Raw genomic sequence first — 19,202 nt, 5'->3', positions numbered from 1 at the left:
TTAGCACACGTTGGAAGAGGCATAAAGTGGGAAGTGGGGTGTCTATGCTGGAATTTCAATCACCTTCTTTGGCTGGTATGACAGATGTGGGCTGTGGAGGAGGGCTCAGAGAGCTTGAACAGGTGGGTGGTCACCAGGTAGGACCCTGGATGCTCAGCTCAGGGTGCTGCCGGGAGTCCCATGGGGGAGAGGCCCAGACAGCAAGAGCCCCAAAGCCGGAAGCCAGCCGCCTTTAATCCCAGCACTCAGGAGGCAGAGGTAGGAGGATCATTATGAGTTCAAGGACACTGGAGATTACATAGTGAGTTCTGGGTCAGCCTTGGCTAGAGCAAAACCCTACCATGACCAAACAACAACAACAACAAAAACACAAGACCAGGAGTCTAAGGACATGGGGTTACCTGGGCAGACAGGCATCACTAATCAATCAAGGCACTGATTAATCCATCAGTGGTACCACATAACTTTAGATAATTTGCATGTGAATAAATCTTCACTTATATGCCCTCATTTCTTTTACTTTCTAGATAAATTTCTTTTTTACACTGTGCTAATGTGGCAGAAGTGCTAATGCTGAATTATTAAAGGCCGTAGTTAATAGTCATGAATACTCAGTGACAGCCACAGTATTAAATAAATGGCTGATGGGTGGCCTCTGTAGACTTGTCCATGTCCCTGAAGATCTGAGGGTGGGACCTAGGACACACGTTGGCTTCTTCCTTTTAGGCATAAGCCTTGAGTCCCTGAGTGAGGGGGCACCTGTCATCTCTCTGTGTCCCCATTTCCAGTACCTGGTTCTTTCCTGGCTTCTATCTGGATTCTTAGTCCCCTACTAACTCCTTGCCACTGTCCCCGTCCCCTGAGACGGCTAACCAACCAAGTTACCTTCCCTGTGGGGCCTCAGGTTCTCAGGCAGGCAGAGGGACAAGCAGAGAGAAGAGGAAGCAAGAACTTTGAGGAGATCAAGGAAAAGGAAAGGCATGGGCAGGAGGTACACAAAAGCCCAAGACGGACCCGTGCCTCTCTCCCAGGGCAAGTGGTCCCTCCTTGTGGTACCTTGCAGTTGCCTTACTGCGGCTTTCCAAGGGCCCTAAGAGATTCTCTTGAGAGCTGAGCCACCTTCCTTCCAGGAGAGTGAGAGTGAGCCTGAGGCAGGCACAGCAGGCCCCTGCCTTGCTGTTTGCTCCTTGGGGCCCAGAAGGGGATAGAGATCAGATGTGCCTCCATCCTAGTCCAGGGAGACTCCATTCCTCACCACTCTCTTGTCCTTCTTCCCGAGGTCCACTCCTAGGAACTATGAGCCTCTCAGAACCCATGGACTATACTCCCCAGCGCCAGCATGCAACAGTGGGAGGGGGCCTCAGGTCTGAGCAACCTGGGATCTGAAGGGAAGGTTATGTGCATGTGCATGCATGCGTGCATTTCCGCATGCGGGAGCCTGGATAGCATGGCAAGGAGCAAGAGGATTGGGAAATACCTGAGGAGGAGAGAGAGAGAGAGATCAAGAAAAAGGTCTAGCCAGGCCTGGTGGTGCACGCCTTTAATCCTAGCCCTTGGGAGGCAGAGGTAGGAGGATCGCCTTGAGTTTGAGGACAGCCTGAGACTACATAGTAAATTGCAGGTCAGCCTGGGCTAGAGTGAGACCCTACCTCGAAAAAGAAAAAAGAAAGAAGAAAGGAAAAGGTCTAAGGCAAGAGGAAGGGGGGAAGGACTATGGCCGGATCGGGATGAGAAGAGGAAGAAAGATGAGGCAGGAATGAAAGGCAGATCCACTCACACCAAAGCCAGGAGACTCCCTTCCCCCAAGGCTCCCTTCCCCCACAAGTCGCAGGAAGGAAATTAGGAGGCCACTGCACATGTGTTGGGTCATTTCCACATGCTTTATTCCAGCAATCAAAATAATTAAAAACATCTCAAATTATTATACACATACAAAATAGGTACAGAGTCTCTTGCTTCCTCCCATCCCATGGGGAAAAACTGCTTTGTGCTTTGGGAAGTGGTGCTCTGAAACCCAGATGTAGGACAGACAGAAGAGAGGCGGAGGGTGTGATGTAGCGGCAGGAGGGAGGGTTTCAGAGGAGAGAGGTCAGAGAGCGACAGGCTCAGGAGCCAGAGGGGTGGAGAGAGGATGGAGAGTGAGCAGGTTGGAGCTGTCACACTCTTCCTCCATGTTAAATAGCACCGTTAGAAAAAAAAAATTCACAAGTCCCCATCCATAAAAAAAAAAAAAGGAAAAAAAAAAACCAAAGAATAAAAAAAGACTTTGAACAAAAGGAACATTTGGCCCAGGGGGGCATCTCAACTTCTATAGCACCAGAGATTCCTTCCCCACCCCACCCCATCACAGAGATGTAGCACCTTTGATACCAAATGGGGCGCCACTGCCACTCTGCCCCCATTCCCACCCCCACACAGTTGCCCCGGTGACACAAAGACAAGAACGAGGTAGTCTTTCAGCAACATAATTGCACAAGGAACAGAACAGTCTCTCCCACCCAGACTGCGCATGCGTGGGCCTCCAGCAGGCTTTCCCCAATCCGATGTTTCCACTCTGCTGTGATCTGCCTGACTCCAAACCCCATGAGGGGCAGGTGGCTTCCCCAGCAAGGCCCCTTGAAAAACGAAGTGGTGGTGTGTGCTGCAGAGGCCATGGAAATGCAGGCTGGCCAGGCTCCTTCTGCGGTCTAAGAGCCCCAGATCCCCCCAGGACTTGGGGGGGGGGGCGCTGCATAGGGGGAGGTGGACTGGGAGTTGGTAGGTCAGTTAGATGTCTCAGCACTGTCTTTGGTTGCTGGGCAGACAATGCATTGTTTCCTGTGTCTTTTGAGGAGACTTAGATTCGGGGAGCAATGGAGGAGAGGCCCCAAGAGGGGGTGGAGAAAGGAACAGAAAGGGCAGCATTTGGGGTATCATAAACCCAGTGGGCAGAAAAGGACTTACCCCTACATGGGTCTTCAAGCAAGTGGACCAAGCTTCCTTTTTTTTTTAAAAAGTCATTTATTTATTCTTTTTTTTTTTTTTTTCTTTTTGGTAAGGTTGAATGCACTTTTGGTTTTTGGTCATGTTCAGTTGGTCAAAGGTTAAAAACTAAGTTTGAGAGATGAATGCAAAAGAAAAAAATGTTTTCCAAAGTCCATGTGAAATTGTCTCCCATTTTTTGGCTTTTTGGAGGATTCAGTGTGGGTTGTTTGTCTGTTTCCAGGGTAGGGGGAACGTGGGCTGGGTGGGAGGGAACCAGATCGGGGTAGAGGGAGTTTACACGAAGCAGGCAGGGCCAACGTCGATTCCAAATTCCTGGTCTGGGGCACCAATGTCCAAGGGGGCCACATCGATGATGGGCAGGCGGGAGGTCTTGGTGGTTTTGTATTCGATGACTGTCTTGCCCCAGGTTCCGGTGTGACTCTGGGTGTGAGCAGAGATAGTGGGAATGGATCATTACCAATGGAGTGAGGGTCCCTCCAGCCTGTCAGGAAGCCAAGCCCCAGAGAGGCGGAGCTGGGCTGGGCCAGGGCACTTACCGTGCAGCCGTCCTCGAGGGTGCTGTAGGTGAAACGGCTGTTGCCCTCGCCCCGGAGCTCGATCTCGTTGGAGCCCTGCAGGAGCAGCGACTTCTTGAGGTTGCCGGTTTTCTGGTCCATGTAGGCCACGCTGTTCTTGCAGTGGTAGGTGATGTTCTGGGAGGCTTCCGTGGACATCAGGCGCAGGAAGGTCAGCTGGATGGCCACGTCGGCAGGGTCGGAGCCTTCGCTGCCATACTCAAACTGCGGGGAGCCAGAGACAGTGGAGCGTGAGGGATCACACGGGGATTCTTGTCTCTGGCCTCCTACTTGGAGTCCACTGAGAGCACTCCCAACTCTTTTTTGGTTTTCTGAGGTAGGGTCTCACTCTGGCCCAGGCTGACCTGGAATTCACTATGTAGTCTCGGGGTGGCGATCTTTCTTCCTCTGCCTCCCGAGTGCTGACAGCTAACTTTTATCTCAAGAAGGGCATCACTTGCTCATGGACACTTAAGGGCCTAGTATTTCTGCCTCCCAGCACAGCCCTGTCCACCCCCCCTCCGCTCCAACTCGGAAGAGAACAAATCCACTCCAGGACTTCATGTGCCTTCTGAGCACGAGGCTAGGCCATGTACAAGTGCAGTGGGATCCAGCTCACGTACTTGGAATCCACCGTTCATGCTCTCGCCAAACCAGACGTGCTTCTGGTCCTTGGGGTTCTTGCTAATGTACCAGTTCTTCTGGGCCACGGTGGGCTGAGTGGGGTAGATGCAGGTCTGACCAGTCTCCATGTTGCAGAAAACCTTGATGGCGTCCAGGTTGCAGCCTTGGTTGGGATCAATCCAGTACTCTCCTGTGATGGGGCAGGGTGAGGCAGAGTCAGGGGAGATGGGCAGCCAGCACCATATAGGGTGTGTAAGGAGATGGGGGTGCCAGCGAGGAGGGGGAAGAGGAGGAAGAGGAGGATGTGGGCAGACAGGAAGGACCCTCACCGCTCTTCCAGTCAGAGTGGCACATCTTAAGGTCACGGCAGGTGCGGGCAGGGTTCTTGCGGCTGCCTTCAGGGCTGCGGATGTTCTCAATCTGCTGGCTCAGGCTCTTGAGGGTGGTGTCCACCTCGAGGTCACGGTCGCGGACCACATTGGCATCATCAGCCCTGTAGTAGCGGCCGGAGTCAGCCTTCTCTTGAGGTGGCTGAGGCATGAAGCTGAAGTCAAAACCTCCACTGGGAGGACCAGGGGGACCAGGAGGGCCAGGAGGGCCAGGGGGACCCTGGAGAGAGAGAGACAGATAAGGTCAGGGATGTCTGACATCCAGGTTCTCTTGGGGCTGAAGGCTCATGAGGCAGAGGGCGCAGGATTACGTACAGCAGGGCCGGCATCCCCAGTGCGACCGCGAGGACCAGGGGGACCAATGGGACCGGGGAGACCGTTGAGTCCATCTTTGCCAGCGGCACCAGCAGAGCCAGGGGGACCCTGGGGGAAGAGAGGTGGTTGGAGAAAGCCTGCCAGGATTCCTGAAGCAGCCCCCCGACTCTGATCTCAGTCTTTATTCCCGAGGCGTTCTCGCTCATTCCCACAGCCAGGCTAGGAAGGAGCGGGGAGAGGGAGACCCAAGGCTCTTTCTAGTTCCCCATTCTCTATCACTGAACACTTCTGTTGAGGGAGGAAGGATGTCTGTATACCCAGCAAGGAGCCCCAAAGTGATCTGGAATGGGGGACTCAGGAAGAAGCAATGGAAAGTGAAACTTACCCGGGGACCAGCAGGACCAGACGATCCAGAGGGACCTTGTTCACCAGGAGAGCCCTGAAGGACAGACACAAAGATAGTTCAGGCCCAGTGGTATCCCATGCTGCCTGGGATGCTGGCTGGGGAGGTAAGCGGTACTGTGGGTAACTCACACTCTCTCTGTACTGGAAATCTTACCCCAGGGCGCCCCATAATGCTGAGACCACCCCACAATCCCTCTCTGTGCACCCTTCCCTCTCAGAAGCTGCACGGGGATGCCCAGAAATCTTCAGACCCCAGTGTTCACAAGAGAGGAGTCAAGATGTCTATCCACAACGAGGCAAATGCTCCCCCCCCCCCCTTCACACAGCACAGCGTGGCGAGATGGAGGACGGAGAGAGCCGAAAGGTGGCTAGGGCCTGGGGGGAGGGGCGAGAATACTCACAGGAGGACCAGGAGGACCCTGGAGACCGGAGAGACCACGGTGACCCTTTATGCCTCTGTCTCCCTGTTCGCCTGTCTCACCCTTGTCACCACGGGGGCCTTGGGGTCCCTAGAAGAGAGTAGCAGAGCTGTCAGGTGGAAGTTCTGTTGTTGAGTAGGATGCCGTCTACATCTGGACCAGGGTTTAGAGTGAGTGGAGTTGGCTTGGGACACTTACAGCGGGGCCACGGGCACCAGCGGGGCCGATGGGACCGGCAGGACCGGCAGGACCCTGAGGAGAGCAAAGATCATTAGATCTGGTTCAGGCGAAGCTGAGTCTGGGGGCTACAGACTCTCCTAGTCTCACATCTCTCCCATTGTGACCATCTCTCCTATTACCCAGCTAAACCTCCCCCGAGCCAAGCTTCATGTGATGAACTGGGGTAAATGCCATGCCTCAGGGGCTATGGGAGTCTTATCTGGGAGAGGGGCCTCAAGGCTGAGCTGTGGTTCAGCTTTTCTAGAGAGGCTGAAAGCCAAGACATTGCCCAAGCCCCCCTCTTCTCCCCTAGCTGGAGTCAAGTCATTTATCCATCCCCATGGCTAGAAGCAAGGTACCCTGGCCCAAGCTGGGTCCAGCTACTTACAGTCTCACCACGATCGCCACTCTTGCCAGCAGGTCCGACAGGGCCAGGGGCACCAGGAGCACCAGGGGCACCAGGGGGTCCAGCAGGGCCAGTCTCACCACGGTCACCCTGGGAAAGGAGATCAGGGGATGTGGGTCAGCCCCAGTCAAAGGGTGGAGGTTGAAATGGGGTCAGGGCATGTTAAGGTGCAGCCTTGCCTTCTGGCTTTCTTACCTTGGGGCCAGGAGAGCCATCTCGTCCAGGGGAGCCTTCAGCACCAGGGGATCCCTGCAGAGGGAAGGAGAAATGAGGATCCAGACAAGAGATGAGGCATTGGCCTGACCAGTGGTCCTACTCTGGGCACCGGCTTGGAGCTTGGGGCTGCTCACCTCACGTCCAGATTCACCAGGGGGGCCAGCCAATCCAGGGGGGCCCATGGGACCAGGGGGACCACGTTCACCACTTGCTCCAGAAGGACCTTGTTTGCCGGGCTCGCCCTAAGGGAGAGAAAAGGATAAGGCAGGAGTTAGGGTGCAGGGGCTAGAGCCCTGAGGTCATCTCTATCAGCTCTACCCTCCTTGATTCCACCACTACCACTGTGCCCTGCTTAAGTCCTGGGAGAGTTCTTCTTGGGTGACCCAAGGTGAAGGCACACTCACGGAGGGGCCAGGAAGACCAGGGAAGCCTCTTTCTCCTCTCTGACCAGGCAGGCCGACCACACCACGCTGTCCAGCAATACCCTGAGGTCCGGGTGTGCCAGGAGAGCCCTGTGGGAGGCAGGTAGGAGTGAAGGGCCTCATGATGGCACAGGGAGCATACCCAGCTCTGGCTGCCTCTAAAGCTGCAAAGATCTGAACTGGCAACATACAGCAGGCCCATCAGCACCAGGGGATCCTTTCTCGCCAGCAGGACCAGGAGGACCAGGGGGACCGACTTCGCCAGGCCGTCCAGCGGGGCCAGTCTCACCACGAGGCCCTTTGCCACCTTCTTTGCCAACAGGGCCAGGAGGACCGGGGGGACCAGCATTTCCCTAGATGGGGACAAGAGCCGCTGTCATACTCCAGTGGTTTCTGAAGCGCCACAGAGACAGGCTTCAGTTGGGCCCACTGTCCAGACAGCATGCACCTGCCACCCAGATCACAGATACTCACAGAGGGGCCGGGGGGACCAACGCGGCCAGCAGCACCAGGGAAACCAGTAGCACCCTGGAAGGAGAGAACACATGCGGGGTCACAGGAGAAGAGCCATCTCACCCGGCCCGATCCCCGCCAATCGCTGACTGATGTCTGCAGAGAGACGAGCGGTACTTACAGGGGGACCAGCGCTGCCACGAGCACCTTTGGGTCCAGGAGCACCAACGTTACCCTGCAAGAGAGCACGGAGATGTGAGGCCCAGGCCAGCCTCAAGTCCAAGACTACCAACAGCTTGTGGTTCAGAAGATGAGGTACTTACAATGGGGCCGGGGGGCCCAGCGGGTCCGGCAGGGCCGGGAGGACCAGCGTCGCCTTTAGCACCGGCATCACCTGGTTCGCCCTTTGCACCAGGTTGGCCATCAGCACCCTGTGTAGGAAGGGGAGTGAAGGGCAGAGGAGTGAATGGGGTGGCCTAGGAGCAAATGGTCTCTGGGCCTGGGGCGGGAGGCCTGCAGCTAGAGAGCAGGGAAATGCTCAGAGACAACCCATCCCACCTTCGCTGATGCCTCCGTCCTCACTCAACAACCCAAGGACCAAGTCTACCCCCCCCCCGCCCGTTCCCGTTGGTGATGAAAAATGAAGGGGGTCTTGGTACTCACAGGGGGACCAGCGAAGCCAGCAGGGCCAGGAGGACCAGGCTCACCACGGTCTCCCTAGAAGAGAAGGGTCATGTTGGAGAGACGTCCCAACACCCAAGAAGGAGAGGAAGGGTTAGGAGGATGGAGGGACAGAGGAGGAAGGACCGTGGGGTACAGATGGAAGGAAGGTGGGGGAGATGGAATGAGTACGGCTTCAAGGTCTTGTGTACTTACGGGGGCACCACGGGCTCCAGTGGGACCAGCAGGGCCACTGGGACCAGTCTCACCCTGAGAAGGAAAGATAAGAGGTCAGGGTCAGAGTCCAACCTGACTCTCCCAGCAGATGACCCAGATACACCTCCCCTTCCCTCTCATGCCTCCAGCGTTCTAGGTCACCACGTTTGCCTGCCCTGCGGAGCCATGCCCTGGCTTCCTGGGAAAGCCGTGCATCAGGAAAGAAGGTGAGAAGACATTCCCTTACCTTGTCACCAGGGGCACCAGCAGGGCCAGGAGGACCAATGGGACCAGTCAGACCACGGACACCATCTTTACCAGGAGAACCATCAGCGCCTTTGGGACCAGCATCACCCTAAAGACAGGGAAAAGCCTGAGTCTTCCATTGCAGGGCCAAGAGTTTTGATGCACTGTTCTGTGTGTGGGTTGGGGACTCTCTCGGAGGCTTTCCTCAGCTGTGCCTCACTCTGCCTGTGCCTAGGGTACAAGATCCTTTCAGGGGAACAGGTGTGAGCTTGTTGGAACCTAGGCTAAGAGACCCTTGAGTTGCCTGCAGGGATGAATAAGGAAGCCTCCATCAGGGAGATGTCCCACCTTTCATCACCATGGTAACACATGGAACACAGGCAGAGCATCCCCCAGCACAGGGTTCAGAGGAAAGGAGGAAGATTGAAGAGAAGGGGGAAAGATCTTGCAGGGGAGGATAGATGCTCAGTGATCAGAAGCAGGGGAGTGAGATAGGAGCCACAAAGTCTCACGGATGGCAGAAGGGTGACTTACTCTGTCACCCTTAGGGCCTGGAAGACCAGCTGCACCACGTTCGCCGGGCATTCCCTGAAGACCAGGGGCACCTTGGCTACCAGGAGCTCCGGGAGCACCAGTATCACCCTATGTGGCAAGGAAAAAAAAAAAGATGCATGAGGTCTGGGGTCCCAGAAATGACTCAAAGCACCAAGTCTCCTATTGGAATCTCCCAGTTTTTTGACTTGGACCAAGCAAGGAGGACAGACTCATGGTCCAGCTCTCAGGCTGTCTGTACCCCCCCCCACCTGGTCTTGTACCCCCACCCTCCACATCTCCATGGCTTAGGTCATAGCACTCATTCTCTCTTTCCACATTGCCCTCACCTTGGCACCATCATTGCCGGGAGCACCGTTGGATCCACGGGGACCAGCAGGACCTGGGGGACCCTGCACACCACGCTCACCAGGGAAACCTCTCTCGCCCTAGAAGGAAGGACAGGGCATGTGACGGCTGCTTAGGAGATGAGACAAGCTCAAGCGATCATGACCTGAGTGGTGAGAGAGTCCACTTACTCTTGCTCCAGAGGGGCCAGGGGCACCAAGGTCTCCAGGAACACCCTGAGGAGTGGGAAGGGGGAAAACAGTGAGTCAAAGCAACGTAAGTCCTCCCCATGGGCAAGAACTCCTGTCCTTCCTCCTGTGCTCATCAGGACCCAGGAAAGAGATGAACCCCCTTTCAGCTTAGAACTGGAATTTCCCCAAACAGCCTTCCTCCCCAAACTTACAATCAGAGGCTTGAGGGAGTCAGGCTATTCCATCAGTTTGTACAAAAGTCACCACCCAGCCGCCACACGCCTTCTTCCAGATCATATGAAGCTAGTTCCCTATTTCCCTCTGTGCAGTAGAAGCCATTCTTGGCAGGTGTCTAACCTCTGACCCCCTAGCTGATGATCGCCTGGTCACTCAGGGGCAGTAAGTGTCTATTTCCCACATTGCCCACCCTCTGGCTGGCTGCTAGCTCTTACCTGTTCACCAGGCTTGCCAGCTTCACCAGGAGGACCAGCGGGGCCAGGGAGACCCTGTAGCAGGGAGATGGGAAGGGAGCAAGTGGAAGGGTTTAGGATCTAGAAGAAATCAGAGGTGTGTTCTGCACTCTCCTGCAAATCCTGGCAAGTCAAGAGGCCTCACCTGGAAGCCAGGGGAGCCAGCAGGGCCTTGTTCACCTCTTTCACCAGCGGGACCCTGTCACGGAGAGGAAGCTGTGGTCACGGGTGGCCAGGGGCGAGGAAAGTCATGGGCTCCCCCTTCCCTGTCCCCCAGGTCTCTTGGTCAGGAGTACTTACAGCAGGGCCGGGAGGTCCCTGAGCCCCAGCTTCTCCATCTTTGCCAGCAGGACCCTGTGGGGAGAAAGTAAAGAGCTCAGGGTGGTGAGATGGGTGGGCAGCTGCAGGAAGACAGTGCAGTGGGTAGGGCTTGAGGCTCTGGGGCAAAGCTGAGCCCACTAGGGATTTCTGAGGTTCTGAAAAATGGCCGCAGACTCCTCCATGTGGGGAGCGTGTGTGGTGGGCAGGGGCACAAAGGGTACCGACACTCAAAGGAGGTACTTACAACAGCACCAGGGGGCCCGGGCACACCGCGTTCTCCAGCTTTGCCAGGCTCTCCCTGTGCAGAAAAGGAGGCAGAGTTGAGGGCCCAGGAAGAAGCCAGGGCCGGGAGTGCTCCTGATTACTGTGAATGGCAGCCTTTCTAATGGGTTTACCATTCCCTAGGGAAGGCCTTGCTAGTTTGTATTGCTTGGCCCCTTGTCCTGTCCCCCATACCCATGTCCCCTGGGGCTTTCTACTTCACTCTATCCCCTTCCTTTTCCCTGACACAGGCTAATAGTGACCTGAGCTGTCATCTCCATAGGAATCTCATTTTGAATCTCAAAGCACCCACTTAATTTAGGGTATCACCTAACAGGCTGATCTCATCCACATGTTGGGAGGGTTGTTTGTCCAACAACTGAGACTTATTTATCAGGGACATTGTAGTGACTGCAGGCTAGGAGAAGTCTCTCATTGTAACGATGGACCCAGAAAAGGGCAGTAAAGAGTCCAAGGTCACATAGCACCTGAGCTGGGCCCAGAGTCTAGAACTCTGGCTTGTAAGGTATGCAATGTCTCTGGCTCTGTGTCATCCTTCATCAAATACTCACAGCAGCACCCTTAGGTCCAGGGAATCCCATCACACCAGCCTGTCCACGGGCACCAGGGGGTCCTGGGGGTCCGGGGCGACCATCTTGACCAGCGGGACCCTGAAGATGGGAGGTACAAGGGTGGGGGTGAGGACCAAGGTGGGCGCACAGGAAGGGGGGGCGGGTAGTTGGATGGAAGCTATACTTACAGGGGGGCCGGTTTTGCCATCAGGACCAGGGCTGCCAGGGCTTCCAGTGAGACCCTAAGTAGAAGCAGAGGTGTGAGTCGGGGCGGGGGGGAGGGAGATGGATGGGGAGAACTCTGGAATGAAGTCTCAGGGTTGTTCCTACATGTCTCATCCAAGACCCTACACAGGACCAAGAGCCCTGACCAATCTCAGCTCTCACCTTGGCACCAGGAAGGCCAGCCTCACCGGGACGACCGGCTTCGCCAGGAGAACCTTTGGGACCAGCAGGGCCAGGAGATCCACGTTCACCAGCAGGACCCTGGGTGGGAGGAAGTCGCAAGAATGATCAGGGTCCAGGCTCGCAGGCGTGGGCTTCATTAGCACAGGCCAGCGTTCTCTTCCTTCCAGGTGAGGGAGCCAGCCCAGGGGGACTTTTGAGGGGCAATGGTAGGAATGGGATATAAAAATGAGGCCAAACGTGAAGAGGAGGAGGAAGACAAGACCACAGGCACCCCTCTTGTGAGCACTGGTAACAGGCTGTGTGCAGGGAGTGGGTCGATCGCTATATGTAAATGATGCCAAGCAGCTTACCTTGGGACCAGCAATGCCATCTGCACCAGGGAAACCACGGCTACCAGGTCCACCCTATAGGAGGAAAAGAAGCCAGAGGGCTCAGAGACGTCATCCCTGGGCACTGGTTAAGTACTGGGGACAGAGAAGAAGGAGGGACCCAGGGACACTTACACGCTCGCCAGGGGGTCCGGGCAGGCCAGCAGGTCCAGGTTCACCTCTAGCTCCTCGTTTTCCTTCTTCTCCAGCAGGGCCAGGGGGTCCTTGAACACCAGCGGCGCCCTAGAGTGGATAGAAAGTGGTCTTGGTGAGGAAGCATCCTGGCATCAGCCTGCGAGCCTGCTGGATGCTGGCCTCCAGCACCATGGCTCCTGGGTTCAAGCCGAGGCCTCTCCCAGCAGACAAAGGGCTGCTCTCCTCCCTGGGTCTCCCCTGGAAGGCTCCCAGGTCCCAGGGACCCGGTAGTGATACTTACAGGTTCGCCTTTGGCGCCAGTGTCTCCCTTGTTGCCAGGAGCGCCAGGTTCACCCTGTGTGGCAGGGGAGGGAGAGGATGAGCTGAGACCTAGGATGCCCATTTGGGTTGCAAACTCATACTCCCCAGAAGGGGGTGCACTGGAGTAGAAGGAGAGAGCTTTGTACTTACGCTGTTACCCTTGGGACCTGGAGCGCCGCTGGGGCCCTGGGGTCCAGAGGGGCCACGAGCACCGGGGAAGCCAGGAGCGCCAGCAATACCGGGAGCGCCCTGCAGGGGGCAACAAAAGATAGTTGAGCCCAGGGGTGGAGGGCACAAGGCACGTGGGGCCTGGGGACGGTGGGCATCAAGGGAGACCTGAGACCTGGTAGGAGACTTACATTGGCACCTTTAGCACCAGGTTGTCCATCAGCACCAGGGTTTCCCTGTGGCACAGAGGAAGGAGAGAGGGTGAGTGGCAGGCCAGGACTATGAAGTTACAAGTAGCACTAAGGGAGGGGCACTCACAGCAGGACCAGCAGCACCAGCGGGGCCAGGGGGGCCGGGCTCGCCACGCACACCCTGGGGACCTTCAGAGCCTCGGGCTCCTTGTGGACCAGCTTCACCCTAGATCAGGGGAAAGGACACATCAGCCACCAGTGTGGGACACCCAGCATCACCCCTGGATGGAGGGGGAGGCAGAGGAAGGGGCGGGGGGCGGGCAGGAGGAGGGCTTCCAGAGCTGGAGCGGGGACCTCAGGACCAAGGTGCTAGGCAATGCACCTGGCTGGGGCCACTCTGGCTGTTCTGATTTAGGGGGCGGGGTGACGCCCAGGGCTTGGCTTGTAAGATTCACCCTCGAGAGAGACAAGGACCTCACCTTAGCACCAACAGCACCAGGAAAACCAGGAGGACCAGCGGGGCCGGTGGGACCCTGTGAATGACATGGAGAGTTAGCTGCAAGGCCCATACTGGGACAAAAGAGCCCCAAGAGGGTGACCCCAAGACCCCTCCCCATCCCCAGACCCAAGGTGGGAGCCATACTTACAGGGGGCCCAGCTGCACCAGTAGCACCATCATTTCCACGTGCACCCTGCAAGAGGTAAGGGAAGATCGGTCATATCCACTGAGTGCCGACCAATCCCCTCAGTCCCTGGAAATCCATGCCCGGAACCCCGGGGGGTACTCCACAGGGCCAGGGAGTACTCACAGCAGGGCCGGGGGCTCCAGGGCGACCTCTCTCACCGGGCAGACCACGGGGACCCTGACAACCAAAAGAAGAGAGAGCAAGTAAGAAGAGAGGTCTTCCTCCCCCCGCGTCTCCCTCTGCCCTGCCCCTCCCTCTTGCACAGGCACGCTCACCATCTGGCCGGGAGCTCCGTTTTCACCAGGACTGCCAGGCTCACCCTAGAGACCGAGAACAGAGTGAGAGATTTTGCACAGTGGGACTACAGGAAGGAGGAGGGCCCAGGACCTTCCATGATCTTTACCTTGGGACCAGCAGGACCAGCATCTCCCTTGGCACCATCTAAACCACTGAAACCCTAAGATAGGAAAGAGAGACAAGGTGAGACCCTGCAGAGGGGGTGCATCAAGTTAACACCCACCCCAACCTGACAAGACCACTCCAGCCCCCTTCTATCTCTGGGCTAGACTAGACCCCAGCTAGTCCAAGACCCCCAGCCAGGTTCTTGATTGGGAATTTTTTCTCATGGAACGAAGCTCTCTCAAATGTCTCATTCAATAGCCCTTGGGACTCTGGTAGCTTTCACCTACCACATTACTCACCAGGGTCTTTTGGAGAAGGGGCTAGAACAGTGGGAGGGGACTGAGACATTGAAAACTGGGGCGATTCAAAGGGGACTTACTCTGTGTCCCTTCATTCCAGGCAGGCCAGCTGTTCCAGGCAATCCTCGAGCACCCTGGAGAGAGGCAGATGAAGTCAGGAAAGGCATTTAACAGCTTCTCTGGGTGCCACTCCCAAGGGCGGCTCAGACGCGGGGAGCCCCAGGCCCTGGCCTCGCGCCCTGCTCACCTGAGGTCCAGGAGGCCCACGCTCACCAGGGCGGCCAGGCTTGCCAGCTTCCCCCTGGAGGGAAAGAAAATGCCATCATGCCCACCCATGTCTCTGCACTGGGAAAGAGGGGAATGGCTCAGTGTTCTTGGGGTTGCTGAAGGTCAGGTTTAGGAGCCCAGAATCTTACTTTGAACCTGGAGCTCACTTTGAATCCCCCATGAAACCTTTAGTGACATTTGAGTCTCTCTAGAGGAAGTTCCATGTCTGTCACCAGCAGTTTCTTCTCATCATCTTTGTACACAGAGTTCTTAAACCTGACATGTTTATTCCAGGCATGGGCCTGGGGACTACCTTACTGGTCAGGGTCTGGGGAGGAATGGTCATTCTTATTGGGACACTGGGATAGCATTCTCCTTGGGAGAAAGGTCACTGCTGTAGGCAGCCTGGCACCAGGAAGCTCTCCTCTGCGCAGTGGAACCGCCATGGAGATTCCGGGGTCCACCTCACAAAAGTCGCACGGTCAAGTGGTGTATTCACCCTGGTGATACTTACATCATCTCCGTTCTTTCCAGGAGGGCCAGGGGGACCTCGGGGACCCATAGGACCCTGGAAGAGATAGAAGGGGAGGCAGTTAGAATCCCTAGGATAAAGAAATTGAAGGCTGGGGTTGGAAGAAGGTGACAAATTCCCCCCCTCCCCGGGTGCCTCTTCACAAGAGAACCTGTGTTTGTAGGGGAGGGGGTGTCTACTGGAGAACTTACTGAAGCTCCAGGCTCGCCGGGTTCACCAGGAGGGCCTTGGAAACCTTGGGGACCCTGGAGAACAAGAGAGAAGGGTGGACTTTGACAAGCTATCCCCATCTCACCAAGAGATGTCTGCCAGCTGTCCTCGCCCTCCTCCCAACCTTCCCAGATCCTGGGTGATTCACAAAGACTTCCCAGATACTCACAGGTGAGCCAGGGGGGCCAGGGAGACCACGAGGACCAGAGGGACCCTACAGGAGGAAGAGGAAGATGAAGAAGGGGCATGCCATCTTTGTGTGGTTTGTCCTGCCTCTTCTCTACATTCTGAGTCCCAAAGGTGACCTTCACCTGCCAAGCTATGTGCCACCCCCATACACCATGGCGGACCCATCTCCTGTGGATCTCACCCACTGTTATCTCTGTCCCCCCCAGTGGCTCACCATGGGGCCAGGCACGGAAACACCAGCTGATTTCTCATCATAGCCATAGGACATCTGGGGAGCAAAGTTCTAGAAAAACAAGAGCGAATGCATGAGAAATCGAGGTCAGAACAGTAAGTTGAAAGGCAGAGGCCTCACCAGTAAAGGAGCAGGCTGACAAAGCATGCTTTCTAATGGAATGGATTAATAGGGACATTGCCTGTGAGATAGTCCTGCCCCAGACGCCTCCCCTGAATTTCATGTAAACAGACAGTCCCACACTGAGGGCCAGTCTATAAAACAGCCACCTCTACAGAGCAACTGGACTCTTTAAAACCTTCCAGTGTTGCAAATGACAGTTTCAGGAATAGTCTACATTGAGAGATACTAAAAAGACAAGACAGTGAATCAATTGGTGATCTTGGATTGGAAGAAAAAAAAATTGCCATAAAGAACATTGTTAGGACATTGGTGAAGTTTGACTGTGGACTGTATATTAGGTAATAATTTTAGATGGATGTCAAGTTAACCATGATGCTATGGACATGCAACAGGATGCTCTTGAGCTTAGGAAATGCACAGAGCACTGGGGCATGCTCAGGGCAACTTAATTCTAGAATGGTCCATGGGGAAAAACAACAACAACAATGGAATGTGTGCTCAGAGATGGTGAAGCAAATCTGACCCTGCTAAGAGTCAGGGAAAGTTCTTGGTACCACTGCAACTTTTCTATAGGTTTGAGATTATTTCAAAATAGAAAGTTATGTCTACAAAAAGACAAAACAGGAGCAGGAGACACACAGGCCTCGCTGAATCACCAGCCTACACTTACTCCTCCGAGGCCAGGGGGTCCGGGAGGTCCAGGGGGTCCGGGAGGCCCAGCTTGTCCAGGTTGTCCAGGGATGCCATCTCGTCCAGGGGGGCCGGGGGGTCCCTGTACCGGGAGAGGGCGCAGCCACCGTGAGCCAAGGCCAGAACCACGCCCCCCCCAGCTTCCCAGCGCCCAGAGGGTGAGATGTTTACCCTTGGGCCTCGGGGGCCAGTGTCTCCCTTGGGTCCCTGTGGGGTTGAAGTAAGAGAAACAAGAGTCGGGTTAGAGAAAGGAGGACGGTGGGAGTCACGGATGCAGAGGCCGAAGTAGAAAGCAGAGGATTACCTCGACTCCTACGGTTTCTTGGTCCGGTGACACTGATGGGGAGGAGGGGGAAGGCGCAGTTAGAGGCAGGCGACATGGCCTACAAAGACGCAGGCGAGGGAAGGGACCCTGACCTCCCCTACGTCCAAGCCTCTAAACCGTACCCAGTTCTTCAGGGCAGACAGGACAGCACTCGCCCTCAGGGATCTTGGGGTTGGGACAGTCCAAGACGTTTTCGCACATCACGTCATCGCACAGGGCCGTGCCGTTGTGGCAGATACAGACCAGGCAGGGTTCGGGTTTCCACGTCTCGGCATGAGGGACCCTGATGCCATTGTGTATGCAGCTGATTTGAGGGACTGCGCAAACGGAGAACACGCCGACAGTGGGTCACCTCGGGGCGCCGGGGACCACCTGTCCCGCTCAGCCTTCCTCAAGCTTCTGCTCTAAGAGGCTCACGCAGACTTTTCACTTTCCTCCTTCTTTCTCCCCTCCCCCCGCTTTTTTTTTTTTTTTCTTCTTCTTTCCTTAAATCCTTAAAGGCTGGTCTGCTCCGCATCAGCGCCAGTGACAGCGTCGGGGCGCCTGGCCAGGGCGGCTATAACTCTCCCAGGACTCAGGAATTTAAACAAAGCTCTAGGCCCAGGCCGCTTCCAAACCCAACTTCAGCCCGTGCGCGCGGAAGCCAAGGGAAATAAAAGGCCACGGTGGTGGTGATGGGCGGGGGGAAGGTGGGGGTAGGATGGTAGGAGGGGTCCCATCCAGAGGGTGGGCCCGTGGGGAGCGGTTCGCTGGCAGACTGCAAGAGGAGTCGGGGAGGAGAGAAGGGCAGTTGCAGCCCCCGTCCCGCCCCCATTCCCAGGGCAGGTGGGACGGCGTGGGTGGAGCTACAACGGGGAGGGGTCGACTTGAGTTGGGAGGGCGTGTCCAGAGGCTTGAAACACCCCTAAAAGTAGGACACATGCTAATTTCCAGCTCCCAGATATCTTAAAGACTTGCTTTGGAGGCTAGCCTCAATCCCCCAAAGCCATCCAGGGCTTCTGGGTCACTCCTTAACCAAAGAACCCGAAAGTCCACCAAGACTCAGATCACGACGCCCACCTCTCTGGCACTGGCATCTGCTCGAGACGACCACTAGGTGGCGGGCAACTCTAAGCAATGAGGATGGACAGGGACCAATTTCCTCCTCCCTCCCCCCCGCCCGCAACCCCCAGACTGGCCACTTTTTTCAGAGACTGGGGCTATCCCGTCCCACGTTGTATTTTCCAGATCTAGAGGTGGGGTCCACACCGGGCAATAACCCAGGTCTCCCCGCTCCAGCGCGCGCGCTGTCAAGTGCAGTCCCAGGACGCGCAGTGCCCGTGCTGATCAGCAGGGGGCGCAAGGACCCCGCCCTGTCAAGTTCGAGCCAAACTTTCTCATCCTCCAACCCGCCCACTCTGTGCATCCCCTCCTCCCCCAGCCCAGCACCCCGGCGGCCCCAGTAACACTGTCTAGCCTGCAGAGAGGGCAAACAATCTTTCCTTATGAATCATCCCACAGCCTTTCCCATCGCTTTTTACATCTTGCCCTCCGAATCTTTAGCCCGGAGGCCCCATCTCATTTCGACGCGTTCTTGCCTCAACCCGGGCCCCGGTCCTCACTTTCCCTGCAGAGCTCCACGGTGCAAACTTTGGATTTCCTCCTATACCGTCATTTCACCCCGTGCTCCACTTCTGCAAGCCATTCGCCTTCATCCTTACTCTAGGGGAGAAACTCTCTCTTCTCCCAGCTCCCCACCATCTCCCTTCCATCCTGGCTCTCTGGAGCATCCCGAGTTTCCGTTAGGTCTCAACTGCCTGGGTCCAGAATAGGACGCGATACCAGATTGTCCTGAACTTCCCAAAGTTTGAAACTTACTGTCTTCCTGTTGGCGCGAGTATTCGCCTTCCTCTTGGCCATGCGTCAGGAGGGCGGTGGCCGCTAAGAGGAGCAGGAGCCGGAGGTCCACAAAGCTGAACATGTCTAGACCCTAGACATGTAGACTCTTTGCGGCTGGGGTGGGGGGTTAGTGTCGGCTCATGCGTGGCCTCACTCCGCGTGCCTCCTGCTCTGTCCCCCGAGGAGAAACTCCCGTCTGCTCCGACGACTGGCCTGAGCCCCTTTTATACCATCCTGATGGAGAGCGGGGAGGAACCCTGCCCCTTGGAGAGGGGGAGCCGGCAGCCCGTCCCGCAGCCAATCAGAACTGTCTGGCCCGGCCCCCAATTTGGAACAGAGAAGGGGAGGAGGAGGGAAAGGAAGGGAAGGGAGTCCACCCGGCTTCCCCCCCCCATTGCAGCTCTGCCTCCCCTGCCCCCCAAACCTGCCTGGGCCGGAGGTGCCTCCACCGGAGTGTGGCTGGGTCCTCAGTGTATGGGTTGTATCCTAAAGAGTGGGTGGGGGACCCCCTGCTCTTTCTTCCTGGGACCTCAGATTAGGGAGTGATTGGGGAGC

At 56.4% G+C, this 19,202-nt stretch overlaps 1 protein-coding gene across 1 annotated transcript; it reads right to left on the bottom strand.

The window, feature by feature from the left end:
• Positions 1-1,861: 1,861 nt before the first annotated feature.
• On the bottom strand, positions 1,862-18,828 carry Col1a1 (collagen type I alpha 1 chain). The gene is made up of 51 exons (XM_004655568.2): positions 18,627-18,828; positions 16,892-17,086; positions 16,749-16,780; positions 16,616-16,651; positions 16,425-16,526; positions 15,614-15,682; positions 15,380-15,424; positions 15,192-15,245; positions 14,983-15,036; positions 14,449-14,502; positions 14,282-14,335; positions 13,904-13,957; positions 13,776-13,820; positions 13,624-13,677; positions 13,462-13,506; positions 13,294-13,347; positions 12,942-13,040; positions 12,815-12,859; positions 12,606-12,704; positions 12,436-12,489; positions 12,135-12,242; positions 11,982-12,035; positions 11,611-11,709; positions 11,412-11,465; positions 11,224-11,322; positions 10,635-10,688; positions 10,370-10,423; positions 10,215-10,268; positions 10,052-10,105; positions 9,600-9,644; positions 9,411-9,509; positions 9,064-9,171; positions 8,531-8,638; positions 8,284-8,337; positions 8,071-8,124; positions 7,731-7,838; positions 7,589-7,642; positions 7,429-7,482; positions 7,146-7,307; positions 6,937-7,044; positions 6,667-6,774; positions 6,512-6,565; positions 6,299-6,406; positions 5,890-5,943; positions 5,674-5,781; positions 5,253-5,306; positions 4,868-4,975; positions 4,493-4,772; positions 4,163-4,353; positions 3,522-3,764; positions 1,862-3,405 (listed from the first exon to the last, which is right to left on the bottom strand). The coding sequence occupies exons 1-51, from the start codon at positions 18,727-18,729 to the stop codon at positions 3,259-3,261; spliced, it is 4,386 nt and encodes a 1,461-aa protein (XP_004655625.1). The 5' UTR covers positions 18,730-18,828; the 3' UTR covers positions 1,862-3,258.
• Between the last annotated feature and the right edge of the window lie 374 nt (positions 18,829-19,202).

This window comes from Jaculus jaculus, chromosome 9 (assembly GCF_020740685.1).
Source record: "Jaculus jaculus isolate mJacJac1 chromosome 9, mJacJac1.mat.Y.cur, whole genome shotgun sequence".
In the NCBI taxonomy this organism is placed as follows: Eukaryota; Metazoa; Chordata; class Mammalia; order Rodentia; family Dipodidae; genus Jaculus; species Jaculus jaculus.
This window is presented reverse-complemented; position numbering and strand designations above follow the sequence as displayed.

Coding starts and splice junctions, on each gene's coding strand:
- Col1a1 (XM_004655568.2), bottom strand. CDS start 18,729: ATGTTCAGCTTTGTGGACCTCCGGCTCCTGCTCCTCTTAGCGGCCACC. Junction 10,424..10,634: donor CCGGGCCCCCTGGTGCTGTT/GTAAGTACCTCC, acceptor TTCTCCCCACAG/GGTCCTGCTGGCAAAGATGG. Junction 7,839..8,070: donor CTGGCTTCGCTGGTCCCCCT/GTGAGTACCAAG, acceptor CTTCCTACACAG/GGTGCTGATGGCCAACCTGG.